Source organism: Rhinoderma darwinii (assembly GCF_050947455.1).
Source record: "Rhinoderma darwinii isolate aRhiDar2 chromosome 3 unlocalized genomic scaffold, aRhiDar2.hap1 SUPER_3_unloc_6, whole genome shotgun sequence".
NCBI classification, from domain to species: Eukaryota; Metazoa; Chordata; class Amphibia; order Anura; family Rhinodermatidae; genus Rhinoderma; species Rhinoderma darwinii.
In genome coordinates this window covers 445,788-472,598 of record NW_027461749.1, presented here as the reverse complement: position 1 = coordinate 472,598, position 26,811 = coordinate 445,788, and the positions used below count along the sequence as shown (strand labels likewise).

At 61.7% G+C, this 26,811-nt stretch overlaps 1 protein-coding gene and 1 non-coding gene across 3 annotated transcripts; both read right to left on the bottom strand.

Annotated features, from left to right (window-relative positions):
* Window positions 1-1,060: 1,060 nt before the first annotated feature.
* EIF4A1 (eukaryotic translation initiation factor 4A1) lies at window positions 1,061-6,793 on the bottom strand. 2 transcript variants are annotated; one of them, XM_075847407.1, is made up of 11 exons: window positions 6,700-6,793; window positions 4,534-4,582; window positions 4,325-4,457; window positions 3,878-4,017; window positions 3,635-3,803; window positions 3,299-3,408; window positions 2,769-2,912; window positions 2,349-2,486; window positions 2,057-2,146; window positions 1,639-1,718; window positions 1,061-1,423 (listed from the first exon to the last, which is right to left on the bottom strand). In XM_075847407.1, exons 1-11 carry the CDS (start codon window positions 6,720-6,722, stop codon window positions 1,279-1,281), a joined length of 1,221 nt encoding a protein of 406 aa, XP_075703522.1. In that variant the 5' UTR covers window positions 6,723-6,793; the 3' UTR covers window positions 1,061-1,278. The 2 variants fall into 2 exon arrangements, with proteins under 2 accessions (XP_075703522.1, XP_075703521.1); XM_075847406.1 differs by lacking the exon at window positions 6,700-6,793 and adding an exon at window positions 6,254-6,408.
* On the bottom strand, window positions 2,990-3,129 carry LOC142683561 (small nucleolar RNA SNORD10). Its single transcript, XR_012853969.1, has one exon. It is a non-coding gene; the product is annotated as a small nucleolar RNA SNORD10 (small nucleolar RNA).
* Window positions 6,794-26,811: the final 20,018 nt, after the last annotated feature.

Below are 26,811 nucleotides of genomic sequence, written 5' to 3'. Positions count from 1 at the left end.
TAGCAATACAATGCATTACACCTGCGCAGCAAAATATTTATCAAACTTGATTTATGGTTTTGAATGCGCAGGCGCAAAACACTTTATTTTTACTGCGCATGCGTGACAAAAAAAATATAAAAAATTGAAACGCGCAAGTACACCAAGACGTCAATCGGATGAGCCAGCAATAGGGACGTCCTGGATGATGAACCATTCAAGCAGAAGACCGGAATAGGCGCTTGTACATAAAGAACCGACAGCGGAAGAGACGATATACGATGCCGGCAGTCACATAACTCTGCAGTAATGACCGCGACACCTTTATAATATACTCAGTTTGAGTCATGCATGTTAAGATAAAAAGCAACACCCCACACACACACACCCGAAATAGCACTAGACCCGAGACCGGCATCACCTGGTGACCCCTGAACGCCCAATGATTTATAACAAAGTTAAGTGCTTGCCTAAATGCCCAATTCACTGAAAGCAAGCAGATATAAAGTGTATGGCAATCAGATTGTATCCCAAGACCAGAGAAGCTGTCCCAGTCCTGACAAGGCAAGGTTTTCTGGTGTCAGGATGCAAAGTGTGAATGTCTCCATTCACTGCAAGGAAGCAGAGATGTGTGAGAAGTTAAAGCAAAGTATATTATACGTTTTATTAGACTAAGCGCGGGTTGTTTAGTCTTGACCGGACTACGACCCGTACGGTGCAGAAGAGATCACCACGGGTCGCAGTGCCCCCAGCACAATACCCATTTCCCACCAAAAACAGCACTAAAAAGGAAAGTGGGGGGGGAGGGGGTCAATAGGGGGAGGGGGAAAGCACGAGACAAACTAAAATGCAAAAAACAGGCTTTTATTTAATAAATACTATACAGAAAGCAAATAAAAGTTTAACAATTTGTGGGTTTTTTGGAAAAAACTTTGTAAAAAAAAAATATCCAAATTGAGTTCCAATTTAAAGGGGGGATTGGTGGGGGGGGGGGGTTTGTTTGGTCCACTGATTTGGTGGGAAAGATAAGGGGGGAGGATTAGTGTTCACTTTATTATGGAAGAAAACACAAGTACAAGTATTTACGGCCACAATAACCTCAAAATAACATTTATTCAAAACAAAAAAATGAATATAAATCATTTAATGGCATACAGGGGGGGAGGGGGCGCCCATGAGTTGTGCTCCCCCCGCCCCCGCTGTCCTGGGTGAGGGCTGGCAGAGGGGGCAGGGGGGTATTTTTTGTATTTTCCATTATACGTTTTTTTTCGTTTTTTTATTTTTCTCCCCTGGGGGGGTCTAGATCAGATCCGCCACGTTCATCGGCATCTCCTCGATGGTTGTGTTGTAAAAAGTCTCAATGTCTTTTAATGTGCGCTTGTCTTCTTCCGTCACCATGTTGATCGCGACTCCTTTCCTGCCGAAACGGCCGCCGCGACCGATCCTGCAAGAGAGGGAGAGTGAGCGGTCAGGACTGTCAGCGGCGCCGCGGCTGCTTGTGTCGGCCATGTTTAAGTTGCGAGAAGCTACGGACGGAGGCACTCGCGGTGGAGCATGGTCGCGTTAGTCTGCCAAGGGCCAACGTTCTGCGCTCAGCATGGGTGGGGCTGCGCAGAGAGGGAAGCACTTGGTGCCACGCGGGCCGCGGAGGTTACTCACCTGTGAATGTAGTTCTCTCGGTTGGTTGGCAAGTCGTAGTTAATGACCAGGGAAACCTGCTGCACGTCGATACCTCGGGCCTGGAGGAAGGAGTAAAACGTCACATTCACAACTAGAAGCAGACACGCAGGGCCCTGCCAGAAGGAGCGCGGAGCGGCCGCGTTATAGGAACGTCTGACCCCGCCAGAAGGACCGCGGAGCGGCCACACGCTATAGGAACGTCTGACCCCGCCAGAAGGAGCGGACAGCATTTCCTTGACCAAACGGTTCAGGGAGCTATTATGTATGACGCTAGGTGTCCCCAGTAGGGGACAGTGGTCCCATGGGAAGGCAGAGACTCCCCGCATCTTTGATAACTATGATGTGGTCCTGTATGTCGGTCGGGGCTTGAGGGTAAGGATGAAGGTTAGTCACTCACCAGCAGATCGGTCGTGATGAGGACGCGGCTGGAGCCGGACCTGAATTCCCGCATGATCACGTCGCGCTCTTTTTGGTCCATGTCACCGTGCTGAGGAAAAAGAAGAATTAATTAGGATACATGCGACCGATGCGCAGACAAGTGTCCCCACAGCATGAACCAGTCGTCAGTCACGTGATCACCGCGCTGGGATGAATGTGGGGTTACCGTTCTCTACCCCCGTCAGATGTAAGAATGCCCGTCACGTGACAGGTCCTTGCCCAGTGACAGGGGAGGCGGCAGCAGCACTTACCAGCGCGGACACGGTGAAGTCCCGCGCGTGCATCTTTTCCGTCAGCCAGTCCACCTTCCGGCGAGTGTTGATGAAGATGACGGCCTGGGTGATGGTGAGGGTCTCGTACAAGTCACACAACGTGTCCAGCTTCCACTCCTGTAGAAATAAGAAGCCGCATTGGTGGGACCGAGGGTGGGGGTCATTCATTCAGAGTCCTGGTAGAACTACAAGTCCCAGGAATGATGGCTTGACATGAAAGATATGTCCCCATAGCATGAACCAGCTGACAGTCACATGAAGCTGCGCTGGGATGAATATGGGGGTCATTCTCTGCCCCCGTCAGATATAAGATCTCGTGCCACGAGGCGCGTCCTTGCCCAGTGACGGGGGGGGGGGGGGGGGGGGGGCGGCGGCAGCATACACAGACTGACGTCTCACCTCCCGCTCTACGTTGACGTAGAACTGACGGATTCCCTCCAGGGTCAGCTCCTCCTTCTTGACCAGGATACGGATGGGGTCCCTCATGAACTTCTTGGTGACCTCCAGCACGTCGGAGGGCATGGTGGCCGAGAGCAGCACCACCTATGAGAGAGACATCCCGCCGGTTACGCCAGGCTGACTGACCCTCCAGGCCCATATTACACGCCGCGCCCCGGCAAGTCTTCAGATACGAATGGTGTGATCATTTTCCCAGAATCCTCTGCTCCAGACTGTTCCGGCCTGCAAGACGCGGACCGGAGAGTTGGAACAGACTGAAACCTGGGACTCAGATGACACGCATGGGATATCATCATGAGACTGCGAGGGGCGGCGATCAGGGGGTCCACAACGCCAAATCACACAAAACAACAATTTATACACGTGCCATGGGCCAGTAGCCGACCCCTTATGGCATCTCATCTGAAGACCCCACTACCCTAGTTTTACTATGTGCCCCCCTTTGTGCGTGCACCCCCCACCCACCTTACCTGAGCATTGCTGCTCAACTTCTGGAAGATGTCGTAGATTTGATCCTTAAATCCTCTGCTCAACATCTCGTCGGCCTCGTCCAGCACGAACATCTTGATGTATTTGGGGGCTGAGAAGGAAACCTTAGAATTAGGCGATTGGAGAACTACAAGTCCCAGTAACGGTGGCTTGACATGAAGGATCTGTCCCCATAGCATGAACCAGCTGACAGTCACATGAAGCTGCGCTGGGATGAATATGGGGGGTCATTCTCTGCCCCCGTCAGATATAAGATCTCGTGCCATGTGGCGCGTCCTTGCCCAGTGACGGGGGGGGGGGCTTCCGCAGATACTCACACAGGTAACGCCTGTTCAACATGTCGAACACTCTGCCCGGAGTGCCCACGATGATGTGCGGAGCTTCTGATTGCAGCTTCTGGACCTCGGCCCTCACGTTGGTGCCTCCGATGCAGGCGTGGCACGAGGCGCCCATGTAATCTCCGAGAGCCATCACCACCTTCTGAATCTAGGGGGGGGGGACGTTAAGTCAACGGGTCCGAGAACATGGCACGTCGGAGGGGGAACGGCATCGACACTTACCTGCTGCGCCAACTCTCTGGTCGGTGCCAGCACCAGGGCCTGTGTGGCCTTCATATCCAGCTCAACCTGCTGGAGGATGGAGATGGCGAAGGTGGCAGTCTTGCCAGTGCCGGACTGAGCCTGAGCGATCACATCGTAACCTGGAGGACGAGAGAGGAGTGTGAGGAGATGAGGCCACGTGAGCGACACCCCCCCCCCCCGGGACATGAAGGCTCTGTCCCCATAGCATGAACCAGTCGAAAGTCACATGACGCTGCACTGGGATGAATATGGGGGTCATTCTCTGCCCCCGTCAGATATAAGATCTCACGCCACGCGGCGCGTCCTTGCCCAGTGACGGGGGCGGCAGACAGACTGCTGAATATGAGACCCAGTGCATTGTGGGTACACCAGCGGCTGCCTGTCCGTCACACGGAGGTGGTGACACCCCCCCACGCCACAACTCACCCTTGATACAAGGTAGAATAGCTCGCTGCTGGATCGCCGACGGTTTCTCAAAGCCATAGGCGTAGATTCCTCTCAGGAGGGATTCAGAGAGATTCATGTCATCAAAGCTGTCCACCACCTCATTCCAGTTACTCTGCGGGGGGAGGGGATCGTTACACGGGGGTCCGGGGGGCACAGCAGGGTATACAGAGGACAGACCAGACACCTACCTCAATGATGCCATCAGGCTCCATGCCCTCGGGCCCATTATCTCTGACTCTGAAAGAAACAAACTGGAGGTCAGAGCCGGGCGCGAGACACCGGCAACGCGGGGCGCGAGACACCGGCAACGCGGGGCGCGAGACACCGGCAACGCGGGGCGCGAGACACCGGCAACGCGGGGCGCGAGACACCGGCAACGCGGGGCGCGAGACACCGGCAACGCGGGGCGCGAGACACCGGCAACGCGGGGCGCGAGACGCCGGCAACGAGGGGCGCGAGACGCCGGCAACGAGGGGCACGAGACGCCGGCAACGCGGCACAACGACGACACAAAGCACTAATATCACGCGCACAGCCCCCCCACCACCACACCAATATCACGCGCACAGCCCCCCCACCACCACACCAATATCACGCGCACAGCCCCCCCACCACACTAATATTACGCACACAGCCCCCCCCACCACACTAATATCACGCACACAGCCCCCCATATCACACACAGGCCGCCCCCCTATCACACACACAGGCTGCCCCTCCCATATCACAAACAAACCCCCCCCCATATCACACACAACCCCCCCCCCCCACATATCAGGCAGCACTCCGGGAGGTATAAAGCCACATGATAAATATCACATCACCGCAGTAACAGACCGGACATTATATAATAGACCAGAGACTGCAGCATTATATGTATCACAGCCCGACACCTCATCCATTATAATATATAGATCATCTCACTGCTCAATCACTAGAGATCACCGCCGATCATATATACACACTATCCAGTCATATAGAGGGGGGTATATACTATCCAGTCACATATAGAGGGGGGTATATACTACGCAGTCACATATAGAGGGGGGTATATACTACGCAGTCACATATAGAGGGGTATATACTACGCAGTCACATATAGAGGGGTATATACTACGCAGTCACATATAGAGGGGTATATACTACGCAGTCACATATAGAGGGGTATATACTATGCAGTCACATATAGAGGGGTATATACTATGCAGTCACATATAGAGGGGGGTATATACTATGCAGTCACATATAGAGGGGTATATACTACGCAGTCACATATAGAGGGGTATATACTACGCAGTCACATATAGAGGGGTATATACTACGCAGTCACATATAGAGGGGTATATACTACGCAGTCACATATAGAGGGGTATATACTACGCAGTCACATATAGAGGGGTATATACTATGCAGTCACATATAGAGGGGTATATACTACGCAGTCACATATAGAGGGGTATATACTACGCAGTCACATATAGAGGGGTATATACTATGCAGTCACACATAGAGGGGTATATACTATGCAGTCACATATAGAGGGGTATATACGGTGCAGTCACATATAGAGGGGTATATACTACGCAGTCACATATAGAGGGGTATATACTATGCAGTCACATATAGAGGGGTATATACTATGCAGTCACATATAGAGGGGGGTATATACTACGCAGTCACATATAGAGGGGTATATACTACGCAGTCACATATAGAGGGGTATATACTACGCAGTCACATATAGAGGGGTATATACTATGGTCACACATAGAGGGGTATATACTATGCAGTCACATATAGAGGGGTATATACTATGGTCACATATAGAGGGGTATATACTATGTTAGATCACAGCGCCGTTATATCCCGGGACTCTCCGGCCGCCACAGCCCATAACGTTAAACATACACCGCGCTCCGCTCCTCCGTCACGATCATTGTACGGTTATAATAATCGCCCCTCGCCTCATCCCTGCCCGGGGCCACGTGCAGCACCGGAAGTGGCCGCCATCTTAGAGGGAAGCAGCTCGGCATCGGAGCGGCCGCCATCTTGTCCTCTCCCCTCCCCCATCCTTCTCCTCCCGACACAGCCACGTGCAGACAGGCGGAGGCGCCCTCATACGTACACCCGACAGGTGACGCAGTTGTACGCGGCGGGCTCGGTTTACGAGGGGTAATAAAGGGACGGCCGGGTATAAGCAAGAAAGCTGAGCCGCGAACTACAGGGAGAGCGTGGGGTCCGTCGTAGCGGGGAGCAAGGAATGAGGGGCGTCGTTTCCTCTCACATACAGGGAAGCAGGCGATAAAACCGCCGCAATGCGGACGAGGCCTGTGCGCAGCGCGGACACTACTCACCGGTTGTCGTAGCTCGCAGACATTCTTCAGAGCGGAAGCTTCCTTGCAGCCGGCGAACGCCTTTTATATAGTGTCCCCTTGTCCCCGCCTACCAGTGATCTAATTGGCTGACGTGGAAAGTGGGGCTCTGACTTGCAGGCAGCGGGCCCAGCGGATTGGTTTCATAACATGTCTGTCACCCAAAGGCGAGCCGGCTCGAAGATCTATTGGTCGCTGCGTAAAAGAGAGCTCCGCCCCTACTTGCGATGAATTATTCTTCTTCTAGCCCCTTCATTGCGCCGCCTTCATTCCTCTGCGCCACCAGCTATTAGTCAGAAACGGCACGTGACATGGTCCCATATCGGCAAACCCGCCAAGTATCTCCGTCGCTAATTGGTTCACATTAACGTCGCTCAATACATTCCGGCTGCTTATTGGTGTAAATGTCTGTAACTCCAGCAGGACTAGCGACGTATTGGCTAACGCCGCGCCGATCGCTCCCACCCCCGTGTCCCTACCGGAAGTGATGTTTTCTCTCGTTTTTTCACGGAGAATGTAACCCGGGCCCGTCCCTCGTTATGTCGCTTCCCGTTCAATGTGTCTGGTAATACTCAGAGATACAGCCGGTCCTGAGCTGTGGGGAAGACGGGGACGTGAAATAATACCAATACACCCGACGGTTACCTCAGTTACTCTTATCTCACCCGGCATTCCTCCATACACCACACGTTATCATCTCATACACCCCGGTCTAGCCTCACCCGCCGTCTCATACACCCCGATGTATCATCACCCGTCACGTCCTAGATTACTAGAGCCACGCGCTCTAACGCCGTCATCTACACTACGGCGCTGTTCACACAGGTTTTTTTTTTTTTTTTCTTTGCCGACAGAGAAACGCACAGTCTTTGCTGCATTTTTTTTTTTTGGCCACGGCCATTGAGTGGAAATGCGGAAAGAAAGAGCATGTCACCCCCCCCCCCCCCCCCCGCGAGCGCTTCTCTTCACGTTCAGGAAAAAAAACCTGCCTCTACCCGTCAATTCAATCAATGGGAGGCGATTTCAGATGTTATTTTGCGTGGTTTGTGTCAAAAACTGCACCAGCAAACTGTGTGAACTAAGCCCTATACTCCTCCCATATCCTGCACTTCTCCCTGGTCATCTCACTCCTTTATCAATATCTTCATCCTCCCCGAACAATATCTTATGTAACTATCACCGACCCAACTCCTGCTCTACACCGGCCCTGCCTGCTGCCCATGAGACCGGCCCTGCCTGCTGCCCCTGACACTGCCCCTGCCTGCTGCCCATAACACTGCCCCTGCCTGCTGCCCCTGCCTGCTGCCCATAACACTGCCCCTGCCTGCTGCCCATGAGACTGACCCTGCCTGCTGCCCCTGAACTGACCCTGCCTGCTGCCCCTGAGACTGACCCTGCCTGCTGCCCCTGAGACTGGCCCTGCCTGCTGCCCATAAGACTGGCCCTACCTGCTGCCCTTGAGGCTGGCCCTGCCTGCTGCACATGAGACCGGCCCTACCTGCTGCCCATGTGACTGGCCCTGCCTGCTGCCCATGAGACTGGCCCTACCTGCAGCCCATGAGACCGGCCCTACCTGCTGCCCATGTGACTAGCCCTACCTGCTGCCCATGTGACTGGCCCTGCCTGCAGCCCATGAGACCGGCCCTACCTGCTGCCCATGTGACTAGCCCTACCTGCTGCCCATGTGACTGGCCCTGCCTGCTGCCCATGAGACTGGCCCTGCCTGCTGCACATGAGTCCGGCCCTACCTGCTGCCCATGAAACCGGCCCTGCCTGCTGCCCATGAGACCGGCCCTACCTGCTGCCCCTGAGACTGGCCCTGCCTGCTGCCCATAAGACTGGCCCTGCCTGCTGCCCATAAGACTGGCCCTACCTGCTGCCCTTGAGACTGGCCCTGCCTGCTGCCCATGAGACTGGCCCTACCTGCTGTTCATGTGACTGGCCCTGCCTGCTGCCCATGAGACTGGCCCTACCTGCTGCCCATGAGACCGGCCCTGCCTGCTGCCCATGTGAATGGCCCTGCCTGCTGCCCATGTGACTGGCCCTACCTGCTGCCCATGTGACTGGCCCTGCCTGCTGCACATGAGACCGGCCCTACCTGCTGCCCATGTGACTGGCCCTGCCTGCTGCCGATGAGACTGGCCCTTCCTGCTGCCCATGAGACTGGCCCTTCCTGCTGCCCATGTGACTGGCCCTACCTGCTGCCCATGAGACTGGCCCTTCCTGCTGCCCCTGAGACTGGCCCTGCCTGCTGCCCATAAGACTGACCCTGCCTGCTGCCCATAAGACTAACCCTGCCTGCTGCCCATGAGACTGGCCCTACCTTCTGCCCATGAGACTGGCCCTGCCTGCTGCCCATGTGACTGGCCCTGCCTGCTGCCCATGAGACTGGCCCTTTCTGCTGCCTATGTGACTGGCCCTGCCTGCTGCCCATGAGACTGGCCCTGCCTGCTTCCTATGTGACTGGCCCTGTCTGCTGCCCATGAGACTGGCCCTGCCTGCTGCCCATGTGACTGGCCCTGTCTGCTGCCCATAAGACTGGCCCTGCCTGCTGCCCATAAGACTGGCCCTACCTGCTGCCCATGAGACTGGCCCTACCTGCTGCCCATGTGACTGGCCCTGCCTGCTGCCCATGAGACTGGCACTGCCTGCTGCCCATGAGACCGGCCCTGCCTGCTGCCCATGAGACCGGCCCTACCTGCTGCCCATGAGACCGGCCCTGCCTGCTACCCCTGAACTGGCCCTGCCTGCTGCCCATGTGACTGGCCCTGCCTGCTGCCCATGAGACTGGCCCTACCTGCTGCCCATGAGACCGGCCCTGCCTGCTGCCCATGAGACCGGCCCTGTCTGCTGTCTATGTGACTGGCCCTGTCTGCTGCCCATGAGACTGGCCCTGCCTGCTGTCCATGTGACTGGCCCTGCCTGCTGCCCATGAGACTGGCCCTGCCTGCTGCCCATGTGACTGGCCCTGCCTGCTGTCCATGTGACTGGCCCTGCCTGCTGCCCATGAGACTGGCCCTGCCTACTGCCCATCTGACTGGCCGTGCCTGCTGCCCATGAGACTGGCCCTACCTGCTGCCCATGAGACTGGCCCTGCCTGCTGCCCATAAGACTGGCCCTGCCTGCTGCCCATGAGACTGGCCCTGCCTGCTGCCCATGCCTGCTGTCCATGAGACTGGCCCTGCCTGCTGCCCATGAGACTGGCCCTGCCTGCTGCCCATGTGACTGGCCCTGCCTGCTGCCCATGTGACTGGCCCTGCCTGCTGCACAGGAAGCTTTACCTGCTGCCCATGAGACCGACACTGCCTGCTGCCCCTGAACTGGCCCAGCCTGCTGCCCATGAGACTGGCCCTGCCTGCTGCCAATGAGACTGGCACTGCCTGCTGCCCATGAGACTGACCCTGCCTGCTGCCCCTGAACTGGCCCTGCCTGCTGCCCATGTGACCGACCCTGCCTGCTGCCCATGAGACCGGCCCTGCCTGCTGCCCATAAGACTGGCCCTGCCTGCTGCCCATGAGACTGGCCCTGCCTGCTGCACATGAGACCGGCCCTACCTGCTGCCCCTGAGACTGGCCCTGCCTGCTGCCCATGAGACTGGCCCTGCTTGCTGCCCATGAAACTGGTCCTGCCTGCTGCCCATGCCTGCTGTCCATGAGACTGGCCCTGCCTGCTGCCCATGAGACTGGCCCTGCCTGCTGCCCATGTGACTGGCCCTGCCTGCTGCCCATGTGACTGGCCCTGCCTGCTGCACAGGAAGCTTTACCTGCTGCCCATGAGACCGACACTGCCTGCTGCCTTTGAACTGGCCCTGCCTGCTGCCCATGAGACTGGCCCTGCCTGCTGCCCATGAGACTGGCACTGCCTGCTGCCCATGAGACTGGCCCTGCCTGCTGCCCATGAGACCGGCCCTGCCTGCTGCCCATGAGACCGGCGCTGCCTGCTGCCCCTGAGATCGGCCCTGCCTGCTGCCCATAAGACTGGCCCTGCCTGCTGCCCATAAGACTGGCCCTACCTGCTGCCCATGAGACTGGCCCTGCCTGCTGCACATGAGACTGGCCCTGCCTGCTGCACATGAGACCGGCCCTACCTGCTGCCCCTGAGACTGGCCCTGCCTGCTGCTCATGAGACTGGCCCTGCCTGCTGCACATGAGACCTGCCCTACCTGCTGCCCATGAGACTGGCCCTACCTGCTGCCCATGAGACTGGCCCTACTTGCTGACCATGAGACTGGCCCTGCCTGCTGCCCATAAGACTGGCCCTGCCTGCTGCCCATGAGACTGGCCCTGCCTGCTGCCCATGCCTGCTGTCCATGAGACTGGCCCTGCCTGCTGCCCATGAGACTGGCCCTGCCTGCTGCCCATGTGACTGGCCCTGCCTGCTGCCCATGAGACTGGCCCTGCCTGCTGCCCATGCCTGCTGTCCATGAGACCGGCCCTGCCTGCTGCCCATGAGACTGGCCCTGCCTGCTGCCCCTGAGACCGGCCCTGCCTGCTGCCCATAAGACTGGCCCTGCCTGCTGCCCATAAGACTGGCCCTACCTGCTGCCCATAAGACTGGCCCTGCCTGCTGCACATGAGACTGGTCCTGCCTGCTGCACATGAGACCGGCCCTACCTGCTGCCCCTGAGACTGGCCCTGCCTGCTGCCCATAAGACTGGCCCTGCCTGCTGCCCTTGAGACTGGCCCTGCCTGCTGCACATATGACCGGCCCTACCTGCTGCCCATGTGACTGGCCCTGCCTGCTGCCCATGAGACTGGCCCTACCTGCAGCCCATGACACCGGCCCTACCTGCTGCCCATGTGACTGGCCCTACCTGCTGCCCATGTGACTGGCCCTTCCTGCTGCTCATGAGACTGGCCCTGTCTGCTGTCCATGTGACTGGCCCTGTCTGCTGCCCATGAGACTGGCCCTGCCTGCTGCCCATGAGACTGGCCCTACCTGCAGCCCATGAGACCGGCCCTACCTGCTGCCCATGTGACTGGCCCTACCTGCTGCCCATGAGACCGGCCCTGTCTGCTGTCCATGCGACTGGCCCTGTCTGCTGCCCATGAGACTGGCCCTGCCTGCTGCCCATGAGACTGGCCCTACCTGCTGCCCATGAGACTGGCCCTGCCTGCTGCCCATGAGACTGGCCCTGCCTGCTGCCCATGAGACCGGCCCTGCCTGCTGCCCATGTGACCGGCCCTGCCTGCTGCCCATGAGACCGGCCCTGCCTGCTGCCCCTGAGACTGGCACTGCCTGCTGCCCATAAGACCGGCCCTGCCTGCTGCCCATAAGACTGGCCCTACCTGCTGCCCATGAGACTGGCCCTGCCTGCTGCACATGAGACTGGCCCTGCCTGCTGCACATGAGACCGGCCCTACCTGCTGCCCCTGAGACTGGCCCTGCCCTCTGCCAATAAGACTGGCCCTGCCTGCTGCTCATAAGACTGGCCCTACCTCCTGCCCTTGAGACTGGCCCTGCCTGCTGCACATGAGACGGCCCTACCTGCTGCCCATGTGACTGGCCCTGCCTGCTGCCCATGAGACTGGCCCTACCTGCAGCCCATGAGACCGGCCCTACCTGCTGCCCATGTGACTGGCCCTACTTGCTGCCCATGTGACTGGCCCTGCCTGCTGCCCATGAGACTGGCCCTACCTGCTGCCCATGAGACCGGCCCTGCCTGCTGCCCATGAGACCGGCCTTGTCTGCTGTCCATGTGACTGGCCGTGTCTGCTGTCCATAAGACTGGCCCTGTCTGCTTCCCATGAGACGGGCCCTACCTGCTGCCCATGTGACTGGCCCTGCCTGCTGCCCATGAGACTGGCCCTGCCTGCTGCCCATGTGACTGGCTCTGTCTGCTGTCCATGTGACTGGCCCTGCCTGCTGCACATGAGACCGGCCCTACCTGCTGCCCATGTGACTGGCCCTGCCTGCTGCCCATGAGACTGGCCCTTTCTGCTTCCTATGTGACTGGCCCTGCCTGCTGCCTATGTGACTGGCCCTGTCTGCTGCCCATGAGACTGGCCCTGCCTGCTGCCCATGAGACTGGCCCTACCTGCTGCCCATGAGACTGACCCTACCTGCTGCCCATGAGACTGGCCCTGCCTGCTGCACATGAGACCGGCCCTACCTGCTGCCCATGTGACTGGCCCTGCCTGCTGCCCCTGAGACTGGCCCTGCCTGCTGCCCATAAGACTGGCCCTGCCTGCTGCCCATGAGACTGGCCCTACCTTCTGCCCATGAGACCGGCCCTGCCTGCTGCACATGAGACCGGCCCTACCTGCTGCCCATGTGACTGGCCCTGCCTGCTGCCCATGAGACTGGCCCTTTCTGCTGCCTATGTGACTGGCCCTGCCTGCTGCCCATGAGACTGGCCCTACCTGCTGCCCATGACACTGGCCCTACCTGCTGCCCATGTGAATGGCCCTGCCTGCTGCCCATTTGACTGGCCCTACCTGCTGCCCATGAGACTGGCCCTGCCTGCTGCCCATGAGACTGGCCCTGCCTGCTGCCCAAGTGACTGGCCCTGCCTGCTGCCTATGAGACTGGCCCTTTCTGCTGCCTATGTGACTGGCCCTGCCTGCTGCCCATGAGACTGGCCCTGCCTGCTGCCTATGTGACTGGCCCTGTCTGCTGCCCATGAGACTGGCCCTGCCTGCTGCCCATGTGACTGGCCCTGTCTGCTGCCCATAAGACTGGCCCTGCCTGCTGCCCATAAGACTGGCCCTACCTGCTGCCCATGAGACTGGCCCTGCCTGCTGCCCATGAGACTGGCCCTACCTGCTGCCCATGTGACTGGCCCTGCCTGCTGCCCATGAGACTGGCCCTACCTGCTGCCCATGAGACTGGCCCTGCCTGCTGCCCATAAGACTGGCCCTGCCTGCTGCCCATGAGACTGGCCCTGCCTGCTGCCCATGCCTGCTGTCCATGAGGCTGGCCCTACCTGCTGCCCATGAGACTGGCCCTGCCTGCTGCCCATGAGACTGGCCCTACCTGCTGCCCATGTGACTGGCCCTGCCTGCTGCCCATGAGACCGGCCCTGCCTGCTGCCCCTGAGACCGGCCCTGCCTGCTGCCCCTAAGACCGGCCCTGCCTGCTGCCCATAAGACCGGCCCTGCCTGCTGCCCATAAGACTGGCCCTACCTGCTGCCCATGAGACTGGCCCTGCCTGCTGCACATGAGACTGGCCCTGCCTGCTGCACATGAGACTGGCCCTACCTGCTGCCCCTGAGACTGGCCCTGCCTGCTGCCCATAAGACTGGCCCTGCCTGCTGCCCATAAGACTGGCCCTGCCTGCTGTCCATAAGACTGGCCCTACCTGCTGCCCTTGAGACTGGCCCTGCCTGCTGCACATGAGACCGGCCCTACCTGCTGCCCATGTGACTGGCCCTGCCTGCTGCCCCTGAGACCGGCCCTGCCTGCTGCCCATAAGACCGGCCCTGCCTGCTGCCCATAAAACTGGCCCTACCTGCTGCCCATCAGACTGGCCCTGCCTGCTGCACATGAGACTGGCCCTGCCTGCTGCACATGAGACCGGCCCTACCTGCTGCCCCTGTGACTGGCCCTGCCTGCTGCCCATAAGACTGGCCCTGCCTGCTGCCCATAAGACTGGCCCTACCTGCTGCCCTTGAGACTGGCCCTGCCTGCTGCACATGAGACCGGCCCTACCTGCTGCCCATGTGACTGGCACTGCCTGCTGCCCATGAGACTGGCCCTACCTGCTGCCCATGAGACCGGCCCTGCCTGCTGCCCATGAGACCGGCCTTGTCTGCTGTCCATGTGACTGGCCCTGTCTGCTGTCCATGTGACTGGCCCTGCCTGCTGCCCATGTGACTGGCCCTGCCTGCTGCCCATGAGACTGGCCCTGCCTGCTGCCTATGTGACTGGCCCTGTCTGCTGTCCATGTGACTGGCCCTGCCTGCTGCCCATGAGACTGGCCCTGCCTGCTGCCCATGTGACTGGCCCTGCCTGCTGCCCATGAGACTGGCCCTGCCTGCTGCCTATGAGACTGGCCCTTTCTGCTGCCTATGTGACTGGCCCTGCCTGCTGCCCATGAGACTGGCCCTGCCTGCTGCCTATGTGACTGGCCCTGTCTGCTGCCCATGAGACTGGCCCTGCCTGCTGCCCATGTGACTGGCCCTGTCTGCTGCCCATAAGACTGGCCCTGCCTGCTGCCCATAAGACTGGCCCTACCTGCTGCCCATGAGACTGGCCCTGCCTGCTGCCCATGAGACTGGTCCTACCTGCTGCCCATGTGACTGGCCCTGCCTGCTGCCCATGAGACTGGCCCTACCTGCTGCCCATGAGACTGGCCCTGCCTGCTGCCCATAAGACTGGCCCTGCCTGCTGCCCATGAGACTGGCCCTGCCTGCTGCCCATGCCTGCTGTCCATGAGGCTGGCCCTACCTGCTGCCCATGAGACTGGCCCTGCCTGCTGCCCATGAGACTGGCCCTACCTGCTGCCCATGTGACTGGCCCTGCCTGCTGCCCATGAGACCGGCCCTGCCTGCTGCCCCTGAGACCGGCCCTGCCTGCTGCCCCTAAGACCGGCCCTGCCTGCTGCCCATGAGACTGGCCCTGCCTGCTGCACATGAGACTGGCCCTGCCTGCTGCACATGAGACTGGCCCTACCTGCTGCCCCTGAGACTGGCCCTGCCTGCTGCCCATAAGACTGGCCCTGCCTGCTGCCCATAAGACTGGCCCTGCCTGCTGTCCATAAGACTGGCCCTACCTGCTGCCCTTGAGACTGGCCCTGCCTGCTGCACATGAGACCGGCCCTACCTGCTGCCCATGTGACTGGCCCTGCCTGCTGCCCCTGAGACCGGCCCTGCCTGCTGCCCATAAGACCGGCCCTGCCTGCTGCCCATAAAACTGGCCCTACCTGCTGCCCATCAGACTGGCCCTGCCTGCTGCACATGAGACTGGCCCTGCCTGCTGCACATGAGACCGGCCCTACCTGCTGCCCCTGTGACTGGCCCTGCCTGCTGCCCATAAGACTGGCCCTGCCTGCTGCCCATAAGACTGGCCCTACCTGCTGCCCTTGAGACTGGCCCTGCCTGCTGCACATGAGACCGGCCCTACCTGCTGCCCATGTGACTGGCACTGCCTGCTGCCCATGAGACTGGCCCTACCTGCTGCCCATGAGACCGGCCCTGCCTGCTGCCCATGAGACCGGCCTTGTCTGCTGTCCATGTGACTGGCCCTGTCTGCTGTCCATGTGACTGGCCCTGCCTGCTGCCCATGTGACTGGCCCTGCCTGCTGCCCATGAGACTGGCCCTGCCTGCTGCCTATGTGACTGGCCCTGTCTGCTGTCCATGTGACTGGCCCTGCCTGCTGCCCATGAGACTGGCCCTGCCTGCTGCCCATGAGACTGGCCCTGCCTGCTGCCTATGTGACTGGCCCTGTCTGCTGCCCATGAGACCGGCCCTGCCTGCTGCCCATAAGACTGGCCCTGCCTGCTGCCCATGAGACTGGCCCTGCCTGCTGCCCATAAGACTGGGCCTGCCTGCTGCCCATGAGACTGGCCCTACCTTCTGCCCATGAGACCGGCCCTGCCTGCTGCACATGAGACCGGCCCTACCTGCTGCCCATGTGACTGGCCCTGCCTGCTGCCCATGAGACTGGCCCTTTCTGCTGCCTATGTGACTGGCCCTGCCTGCTGCCCATGAGACTGTCCCTACCTGCTGCCCATGAGACTGGCCCTACCTGCTGCCCATGTGAATGGCCCTGCCTGCTGCCCATGTGACTGGCCCTACCTGATGCCCATGTGACCGGCCCTGCCTGCTGCACATGAGACCGGCCCTACCTGCTGCCCATGTGACTGGCCCTGCCTGCTGCCGATGAGACTGGCCCTACCTGCTGCCCATGAGACTGGCCCTTCCTGCTGCCCCTGAGACTGGCCCTGCCTGCTGCCCATAAGACTGACCCTGCCTGCTGCCCATGAGACTGGCCCTACCTTCTGCCCATGAGACTGGCCCTGCCTGCTGCCCATGTGACTGGCCCTGCCTGCTGCCCATGAGACTGGCCCTTTCTGCTGCCTATGTGACTGGCCCTGCCTGCTGCCCATGAGACTGGCCCTGCCTGCTGCCTATGTGACTGGCCCTGTCTGCTGACCATGAGACTGGCCCTGCCTGCTGCCCATGTGACTGGCCCTGTCTGCTGCCCATAAGACTGGCCCTGCCTGCTGCCCATAAGACTGGCCCTGCCTGCTGCCCATAAGACTGGCCCTACCTGCTGCCCATGAGACTGGCCCTGCCTGCTGCCCATGAGACTGGCCCTACCTGCTGCCCATGTGACTGGCCCTGCCTGCTGCCCATGAGACTGGCCCTACCTGCTGCCCCTGAGACTGGCCCTGCCTGCTGCCCATAAGACTGGCCCTTCCTTCTGCCCATGAGACTGGCCCTACCTGCTGCCCATGTGACCGGCCCTGCCTGCTGCACATGAGACCGGCCCTACCTGCTGCCCATGTGACTGGCCCTGCCTGCTGCCGATGAGACTGGCCCTACCTGCTGCCCATGAGACTGGCCCTTCCTGCTGCCCCTGAGACTGGCCCTGCCTGCTGCCCATAAGACTGGCCCTGCCTGCTGCCCATAAGACTGGCCCTGCCTGCTGCCCTTGAGACTGGCCCTGCCTGCTGCACATGAGACCGGCCCTACCTGCTGCCCATGTGACTGGCCCTGCCTGCTGCCCATGAGACTGGCCCTACCTGCAGCCCATGAGACCAGCCCTACCTGCTGCCCATGTGACTGGCCCTGCCTGCTGCTCATGAGACTGGCCCTGTCTGCTGTCCATGTGACTGGCCCTGTCTGCTGCCCATGAGACTGGCCCTGCCTGCTGCCCATGAGACCGGCCCTACCTGCTGCCCATGTGACTGGCCCTGCCTGCTGCCCATGAGACTGGCCCTACCTGCAGCCCATGAGACCGGCCCTACCTGCTGCCCATGTGACTGGCCCTACCTGCTGCCCATGTGACTGGCCCTGCCTGCTGCTCATGAGACTGGCCCTGTCTGCTGTCCATGTGACTGGCCCTGTCTGCTGCCCATGAGACTGGCCCTGCCTGCTGCCCATGAGACTGGCCCTACCTGCAGCCCATGAGACCGGCCCTACCTGCTGCCCATGTGACTGGCCCTACCTGCTGCCCATGAGACCGGCCCTGCCTGCTGCCCATGAGACCGGCCCTGTCTGCTGTCCATGTGACCGGCCCTGCCTGCTGCCCATGAGACTGGCCCTGCCTGGGGCCCATGAGACTGGCCCTACCTGCTGCCCATGTGACTGGCCCTGCCTGCTGCCCATGAGACTGGCCCTGCCTGCTGCCCATGTGACTGGCCCTGTCTGCTGTCCATGTGACTGGCCCTGCCTGCTGCCCATGAGACTGGCCCTGCCTGCTGCCCATGTGACTGGCCCTGCCTGCTGCCCATGAGACTGGCCCTGCCTGCTGCCCATGTGACTGGCCCTGCCTGCTGCCCATGAGACCGGCCCTGCCTGCTGCCCATGTGACCGACCCTGCCTGCTGCCCATGAGACCGGCCTTGCCTCCTGCCCCTGAGACTGGCCCTGCCTGCTGCCCATAAGACTGGCCCTGCCTGCTGCCCATGAGACTGGCCCTGCCTGCTGCACATGAGACCGGCCCTACCTGCTGCCCCTGAGACTGGCCCTGCCTGCTGCCCATGAGACTGGCCCTGCCTGCTGCCCATGAAACTGGCCCTGCCTGCTGCCCATGCCTGCTGTCCATGAGACTGGCCCTGCCTGCTGCCCATGAGACTGGCCCTGCCTGCTGCCCATGTGACTGGCCCTGCCTGCTGCCCATGTGACTGGCCCTGCCTGCTGCACAGGAAGCTTTACCTGCTGCCCATGAGACCGACACTGCCTGCTGCCTTTGAACTGGCCCTGCCTGCTGCCCATGAGACTGGCCCTGCCTGCTGCCCATGAGACTGGCACTGCCTGCTGCCCATGAGACTGGCCCTGCCTGCTGCCCATGAGACCTGCCCTGCCTGCTGCCCATGAGACTGGCCCTGCCTGCTGCCCCTGAGACTGGCCCTGCCTGCTGCTCATGAGACTGGCCCTGCCTGCTGCACATGAGACCTGCCCTACCTGCTGCCCATGAGACTGGCCCTACCTGCTGCCCATGAGACTGGCCCTACTTGCTGCCCATGAGACTGGCCCTGCCTGCTGCCCATAAGACTGGCCCTGCCTGCTGCCCATGAGACTGGCCCTGCCTGCTGCCCATGCCTGCTGTCCATGAGACTGGCCCTGCCTGCTGCCCATGAGACTGGCCCTGCCTGCTGCCCATGTGACTGGCCCTGCCTGCTGCCCATGAGACTGGCCCTGCCTGCTGCCCATGCCTGCTGTCCATGAGACCGGCCCTGCCTGCTGCCCATGAGACTGGCCCTGCCTGCTGCCCCTGAGACCGGCCCTGCCTGCTGCCCATAAGACTGGCCCTGCCTGCTGCCCATAAGACTGGCCCTACCTGCTGCCCATGAGACTGGCCCTGCCTGCTGCACATGAGACTGGTCCTGCCTGCTGCACATGAGACCGGCCCTACCTGCTGCCCCTGAGACTGGCCCTGCCTGCTGCCCATAAGACTGGCCCTGCCTGCTGCCCATAAGACTGGCCCTGCCTGCTGCACATATGACCGGCCCTACCTGCTGCCCATGTGACTGGCCCTGCCTGCTGCCCATGAGACTGGCCCTACCTGCAGCCCATGAGACCGGCCCTACCTGCTGCCCATGTGACTGGCCCTACCTGCTGCCCATGTGACTGGCCCTGCCTGCTGCTCATGAGACTGGCCCTGTCTGCTGTCCATGTGACTGGCCCTGTCTGCTGCCCATGAGACTGGCCCTGCCTGCTGCCCATGAGACCGGCCCTACCTGCAGCCCATGAGACCAGCCCTACCTGCTGCCCATGTGACTGGCCCTACCTGCTGCCCATGAGACCGGCCCTGTCTGCTGTCCATGCGACTGGCCCTGTCTGCTGCCCATGAGACTGGCCCTGCCTGCTGCCCATGAGACTGGCCCTACCTGCTGCCCATGAGACTGGCCCTGCCTGCTGCCCATGAGACCGGCCCTGCCTGCTGCCCATGTGACCGGCCCTGCCTGCTGCCCATGAGACCGGCCCTGCCTGCTGCCCCTGAGACTGGCACTGCCTGCTGCCCATAAGACCGGCCCTGCCTGCTGCCCATAAGACTGGCCCTACCTGCTGCCCATGAGACTGGCCCTGCCTGCTGCACATGAGACTGGCCCTGCCTGCTGCACATGAGACCGGCCCTACCTGCTGCCCCTGAGACTGGCCCTGCCCTCTGCCCATAAGACTGGCCCTGCCTGCTGCTCATAAGACTGGCCCTACCTCCTGCCCTTGAGACTGGCCCTGCCTGCTGCACATGAGACCGGCCCTACCTGCTGCCCATGTGACTGGCCCTGCCTGCTGCCCATGAGACTGGCCCTACCTGCAGCCCATGAGACCGGCCCTACCTGCTGCCCATGTGACTGGCCCTATTTGCTGCCCATGTGACTGGCCCTGCCTGCTGCCCATGAGACTGGCCCTACCTGCTGCCCATGAGACCGGCCCTGCCTGCTGCCCATGAGACCGGCCTTGTCTGCTGTCCATGTGACTGGCCCTGTCTGCTGTCCATAAGACTGGCCCTGTCTGCTGCCCATGAGACTGGCCCTGCCTGCTTCCCATGAGACGGGCCCTACCTGCTGCCCATGTGACTGGCCCTGCCTGCTGCCCATGAGACTGGCCCTGCCTGCTGCCCATGTGACTGGCTCTGTCTGCTGTCCATGTGACTGGCCCTGCCTGCTGCCCATGAGACTGGCCCTTTCTGCTTCCTATGTGACTGGCCCTGCCTGCTGCCTATGTGACTGGCCCTGTCTGCTGCCCATGAGACTGGCCCTGCCTGCTGCCCATGAGACTGGCCCTACCTGCTGCCCATGAGACTGACCCTACCTGCTGCCCATGAGACTGGCCCTGCCTGCTGCACATGAGACCGGCCCTACCTGCTGTCCATGTGACTGGCCCTGCCTGCTGCCCCTGAGACTGGCCCTGCCTGCTGCCCATAAGACTGACCCTGCCTGCTGCCCATGAGACTGGCCCTACCTTCTGCCCATGAGACCGGCCCTGCCTGCTGCACATGAGACCGGCCCTACCTGCTGCCCATGTGACTGGCCCTGCCTGCTGCCCATGAGACTGGCCCTTTTTGCTGCCTATGTGACTGGCCCTGCCTGCTGCCCATGAGACTGGCCCTACCTGCTGCCCATGACACTGGCCCTACCTGCTGCCCATGTGAATGGCCCTGCCTGCTGCCCATGTGACTGGCCCTACCTGCTGCCCATGTGACCGGCCCTGCCTGCTGCACATGAGACCGGCCCTACCTGCTGCCCATGTGACTGGCCCTGCCTGCTGCCAATGAGACTGGCCCTACCTGCTGCCCATGAGACTGGCCCTTCCTGCTGCCCCTGAGACTGGCCCTGCCTGCTGCCCATAAGACTGACCCTGCCTGCTGCCCATGAGACTGGCCCTACCTTCTGCCCATGAGACTGGCCCTGCCTGCTGCCAATGTGACTGGCCCTGCCTGCTGCCTATGAGACCGGCCCTGCCTGCTGCCCATAAGACCGGCCCTGTCTGCTGTCCATGTGACCGGCCCTGTCTGCTGTCCATGTGACCGGCCCTGTCTGCTGCCCATGAGACTGGCCCTGTCTGCTGCCCATGAGACTGGCCCTGCCTGCTGCCTATGTGACTGGCCCTGTCTGCTGCCCATGAGACTGGCCCTACCTGCTGCCCATGTGACTGGCCCTGTCTGCTGCCCATGTGACTGGCCCTGCCTGCTGCCCATGAGACTGACCCTACCTGCTGCCCATGAGACTGGCCCTGCCTGCTGCACATGAGACCGGCCCTACCTGCTGCCCATGTGACTGGCCCTGCCTGCTGCCCATGAGACTGGCCCTACCTGCTGCCCATGAGACTGGCCCTACCTGCTGCCCATGTGACTGGCCCTGCCTGCTGCCCATGAGACTGGCCCTTTCTGCTGCCTATGTGACTGGCCCTGCCTGCTGCCCATGAGACTGGCCCTACCTGCTGCCCATGACACTGGCCCTACCTGCTGCCCATGTGAATGGCCCTGCCTGCTGCCCATGTGACTGGCCCTACCTGCTGCCCATGTGACCGGCCCTGCCTGCTGCACATGAGACCGGCCCTACCTGCTGCCCATGTGACTGGCCCTGCCTGCTGCCAATGAGACTGGCCCTTTCTGCTGCCTATGTGACTGGCCCTGCCTGCTGCCCATGAGACTGGCCCTACCTGCTGCCCATGACACTGGCCCTACCTGCTGCCCATGTGAATGGCCCTGCCTGCTGCCCATGTGACTGGCCCTACCTGCTGCCCATGTGACCGGCCCTGCCTGCTGCACATGAGACCGGCCCTACCTGCTGCCCATGTGACTGGCCCTGCCTGCTGCCAATGAGACTGGCCCTACCTGCTGCCCATGAGACTGGCCCTTCCTGCTGCCCCTGAGACTGGCCCTGCCTGCTGCCCATAAGACTGACCCTGCCTGCTGCCCATGAGACTGGCCCTACCTTCTGCCCATGAGACTGGCCCTGCCTGCTGCCCATGTGACTGGCCCTGCCTGCTGCCTATGAGACCGGCCCTGCCTGCTGCCCATAAGACCGGCCCTGTCTGCTGTCCATGTGACCGGCCCTGTCTGCTGTCCATGTGACCGGCCCTGTCTGCTGCCCATGAGACTGGCCCTGTCTGCTGCCCATGAGACTGGCCCTACCTGCTGCCCATGTGACTGGCCCTGTCTGCTGCCCATGTGACTGGCCCTGCCTGCTGCCCATGAGACTGACCCTACCTGCTGCCCATGAGACTGGCCCTGCCTGCTGCACATGAGACCGGCCCTACCTGCTGCCCATGTGACTGGCCCTGCCTGCTGCCCATGAGACTGGCCCTACCTGCTGCCCATGAGACTGGCCCTACCTGCTGCCCCTGAGACTGGCCCTGCCTGCTGCCCATAAGACTGGCCCTGCCTGCTGCCCATGAGACTAGCCCTACCTTCTGCCCATGAGACCGGCCCTGCCTGCTGCACATGAGACCGGCCCTACCTGCTGCCCATGTGACTGGCCCTGCCTGCTGCCCATGAGACTGGCCCTTTCTGCTGCCTATGTGACTGGCCCTGCCTGCTGCCCATGAGACTGGCCCTACCTGCTGCCGATGAGACTGGCCCTACCTGCTGCCCATGAGACTGGCCCTTCCTGCTGCCCCTGAGACTGGCCCTGCCTGCTGCCCATGAGACTAGCCCTACCTTCTGCCCATGAGACCGGCCCTGCCTGCTGCACATGAGACCGGCCCTACCTGCTGCCCATGTGACTGGCCCTGCCTGCTGCCCATGAGACTGGCCCTTTCTGCTGCCTATGTGACTGGCCCTGCCTGCTGCCCATGAGACTGGCCCTACCTGCTGCCGATGAGACTGGCCCTACCTGCTGCCCATGAGACTGGCCCTTCCTGCTGCCCCTGAGACTGGCCCTGCCTGCTGCCCATAAGACTGACCCTGCCTGCTGCCCATTAGACTGGCCCTACCTTCTGCCCATGAGACTGGCCCTGCCTGCTGCCCATGTGACTGGCCCTGCCTGCTGCCCATGAGACTGGCCCTTTCTGCTGCCTATGTGACTGGCCCTGCCTGCTGCCCATGAGACTGGCCCTGCCTGCTGCCTATGTGACTGGCCCTGTCTGCTGACCATGAGACTGGCCCTGCCTGCTGCCCATGTGACTGGCCCTGTCTGCTGCCCATAAGACTGGCCCTGCCTGCTGCCCATAAGACTGGCCCTGCCTGCTGCCCATAAGACTGGCCCTACCTGCTGCCCATGAGACTGGCCCTGCCTGCTGCCCATGAGACTGGCCCTACCTGCTGCCCATGTGACTGGCCCTGCCTGCTGCCCATGAGACTGGCCCTGCCTGCTGCCCATAAGACTGGCCCTTCCTTCTGCCCATGAGACTGGCCCTACCTGCTGCCCATGTGACCGGCCCTGCCTGCTGCACATGAGACCGGCCCTACCTGCTGCCCATGTGACTGGCCCTGCCTGCTGCCGATGAGACTGGCCCTACCTGCTGCCCATGAGACTGGCCCTTCCTGCTGCCCCTGAGACTGGCCCTGCCTGCTGCCCATAAGACTGACCTTGCCTGCTGCCCATGAGACTGGCCCTACCTTCTGCCCATGAGACTGGCCCTGCCTGCTGCCCATGTGACTGGCCCTGCCTGCTGCCTATGAGACCGGCCCTGCCTGCTGCCCATAAGACCGGCCCTGTCTGCTGTCCATGTGACCAGCCCTGTCTGCTGTCCATGTGACCGGCCCTGTCTGCTGCCCATGAGACTGGCCCTGTCTGCTGCCCATGAGACTGGCCCTGCCTGCTGCCTATGTGACTGGCCCTGTCTGCTGCCCATGAGACTGGCCCTACCTGCTGCCCATGTGACTGGCCCTGTCTGCTGCCCATGTGACTGGCCCTGCCTGCTGCCCATGAGACTGAACCTACCTGCTGCCCATGAGACTGGCCCTGCCTGCTGCACATGAGACCGGCCCTACCTGCTGCCCATGTGACTGGCCCTGCCTGCTGCCCATGAGACTGGCCCTACCTGCTGCCCATGAGACTGGCCCTACCTGCTGCCCCTGAGACTGGCCCTGCCTGCTGCCCATAAGACTGGCCCTGCCTGCTGCCCATGAGACTAGCCCTACCTTCTGCCCATGAGACCGGCCCTGCCTGCTGCACATGAGACCGGCCCTACCTGCTGCCCATGTGACTGGCCCTGCCTGCTGCCCATGAGACTGGCCCTTTCTGCTGCCTATGTGACTGGCCCTGCCTGCTGCCCATGAGACTGGCCCTACCTGCTGCCGATGAGACTGGCCCTACCTGCTGCCCATGAGACTGGCCCTTCCTGCTGCCCCTGAGACTGGCCCTGCCTGCTGCCCATAAGACTGACCCTGCCTGCTGCCCATGAGACTGGCCCTACCTTCTGCCCATGAGACTGGCCCTGCCTGCTGCCCATGTGACTGGCCCTGCCTGCTGCCCATGAGACTGGCCCTTTCTGCTGCCTATGTGACTGGCCCTGCCTGCTGCCCATGAGACTGGCCCTGCCTGCTGCCTATGTGACTGGCCCTGTCTGCTGACCATGAGACTGGCCCTGCCTGCTGCCCATGTGACTGGCCCTGTCTGCTGCCCATAAGACTGGCCCTGCCTGCTGCCCATAAGACTGGCCCTGCCTGCTGCCCATAAGACTGGCCCTACCTGCTGCCCATGAGACTGGCCCTGCCTGCTGCCCCTGAGACTGGCCCTGCCTGCTGCCCATGTGACTGGCCCTGCCTGCTGCCCATGAGACTGGCCCTACCTGCTGCCCCTGAGACTGGCCCTGCCTGCTGCCCATAAGACTGGCCCTTCCTTCTGCCCATGAGACTGGCCCTACCTGCTGCCCATGTGACCGGCCCTGCCTGCTGCACATGAGACCGGCCCTACCTGCTGCCCATGTGACTGGCCCTGCCTGCTGCCGATGAGACTGGCCCTACCTGCTGCCCATGAGACTGGCCCTTCCTGCTGCCCCTGAGACTGGCCCTGCCTGCTGCCCATAAGACTGGCCCTGCCTGCTGCCCATGAGACTGGCCCTACCTGCGGCCCATGAGACTGGCCCTGCCTGCTGCACATGAGACTGGCCCTGCCTGCTGCACATGAGACCGGCCCTACCTGCTGCCCCTGAGACTGGCCCTGCCTGCTGCCCATAAGACTGGCCCTGCCTGCTGCCCATAAGACTGGCCCTGCCTGCTGCCCTTGAGACTGGCCCTGCCTGCTGCACATGAGACCGGCCCTACCTGCTGCCCATGTGACTGGCCCTGCCTGCTGCCCATGAGACTGGCCCTACCTGCAGCCCATGAGACTGGCCCTACCTGCTGCCCATGTGACTGGCCCTGCCTGCTGCTCATGAGACTGGCCCTGTCTGCTGTCCATGTGACTGGCCCTGTCTGCTGCCCATGAGACTGGCCCTGCCTGCTGCCCATGAGACCGGCCCTACCTGCTGCCCATGTGACTGGCCCTGCCTGCTGCCCATGAGACTGGCCCTACCTGCAGCCCATGAGACCGGCCCTACCTGCTGCCCATGTGACTGGCCCTACCTGCTGCCCATGTGACTGGCCCTGCCTGCTGCTCATGAGACTGGCCCTGTCTGCTGTCCATGTGACTGGCCCTGTCTGCTGCCCATGAGACTGGCCCTGCCTGCTGCCCATGAGACTGGCCCTACCTGCAGCCCATGAGACCGGCCCTACCTGCTGCCCATGTGACTGGCCCTACCTGCTGCCCATGAGACCGGCCCTGCCTGCTGCCCATGAGACCGGCCCTGTCTGCTGTCCATGTGACCGGCCCTGCCTGCTGCCCATGAGACTGGCCCTGCCTGGGGCCCATGAGACTGGCCCTACCTGCTGCCCATGTGACTGGCCCTGCCTGCTGCCCATGAGACTGGCCCTGCCTGCTGCCCATGTGACTGGCCCTGTCTGCTGTCCATGTGACTGGCCCTGCCTGCTGCCCATGAGACTGGCCCTGCCTGCTGCCCATGTGACTGGCCCTGCCTGCTGCCCATGAGACTGGCCCTGCCTGCTGCCCATGTGACTGGCCCTGCCTGCTGCCCATGAGACCGGACCTACCTGCTGCCCATGAGACCGGCCCTGCCTGCTGCCCATGTGACCGACCCTGCCTGCTGCCCATGAGACCGGCCTTGCCTCCTGCCCCTGAGACTGGCCCTGCCTGCTGCCCATAAGACTGGCCCTGCCTGCTGCCCATGAGACTGGCCCTGCCTGCTGCACATGAGACCGGCCCTACCTGCTGCCCCTGAGACTGGCCCTGCCTGCTGCCCATGAGACTGGCCCTGCCTGCTGCCCATGAAACTGGCCCTGCCTGTGCCCATGCCTGCTGCCCATGAGACTGGCCCTGCCTGCTGCCCATGAGACTGGCCCTGCCTGCTGCCCATGTGACTGGCCCTGCCTGCTGCCCATGTGACTGGCCCTGCCTGCTGCCCATGTGACTGGCCCTGCCTGCTGCACAGGAAGCTTTACCTGCTGCCCATGAGACCGACACTGCCTGCTGCCTTTGAA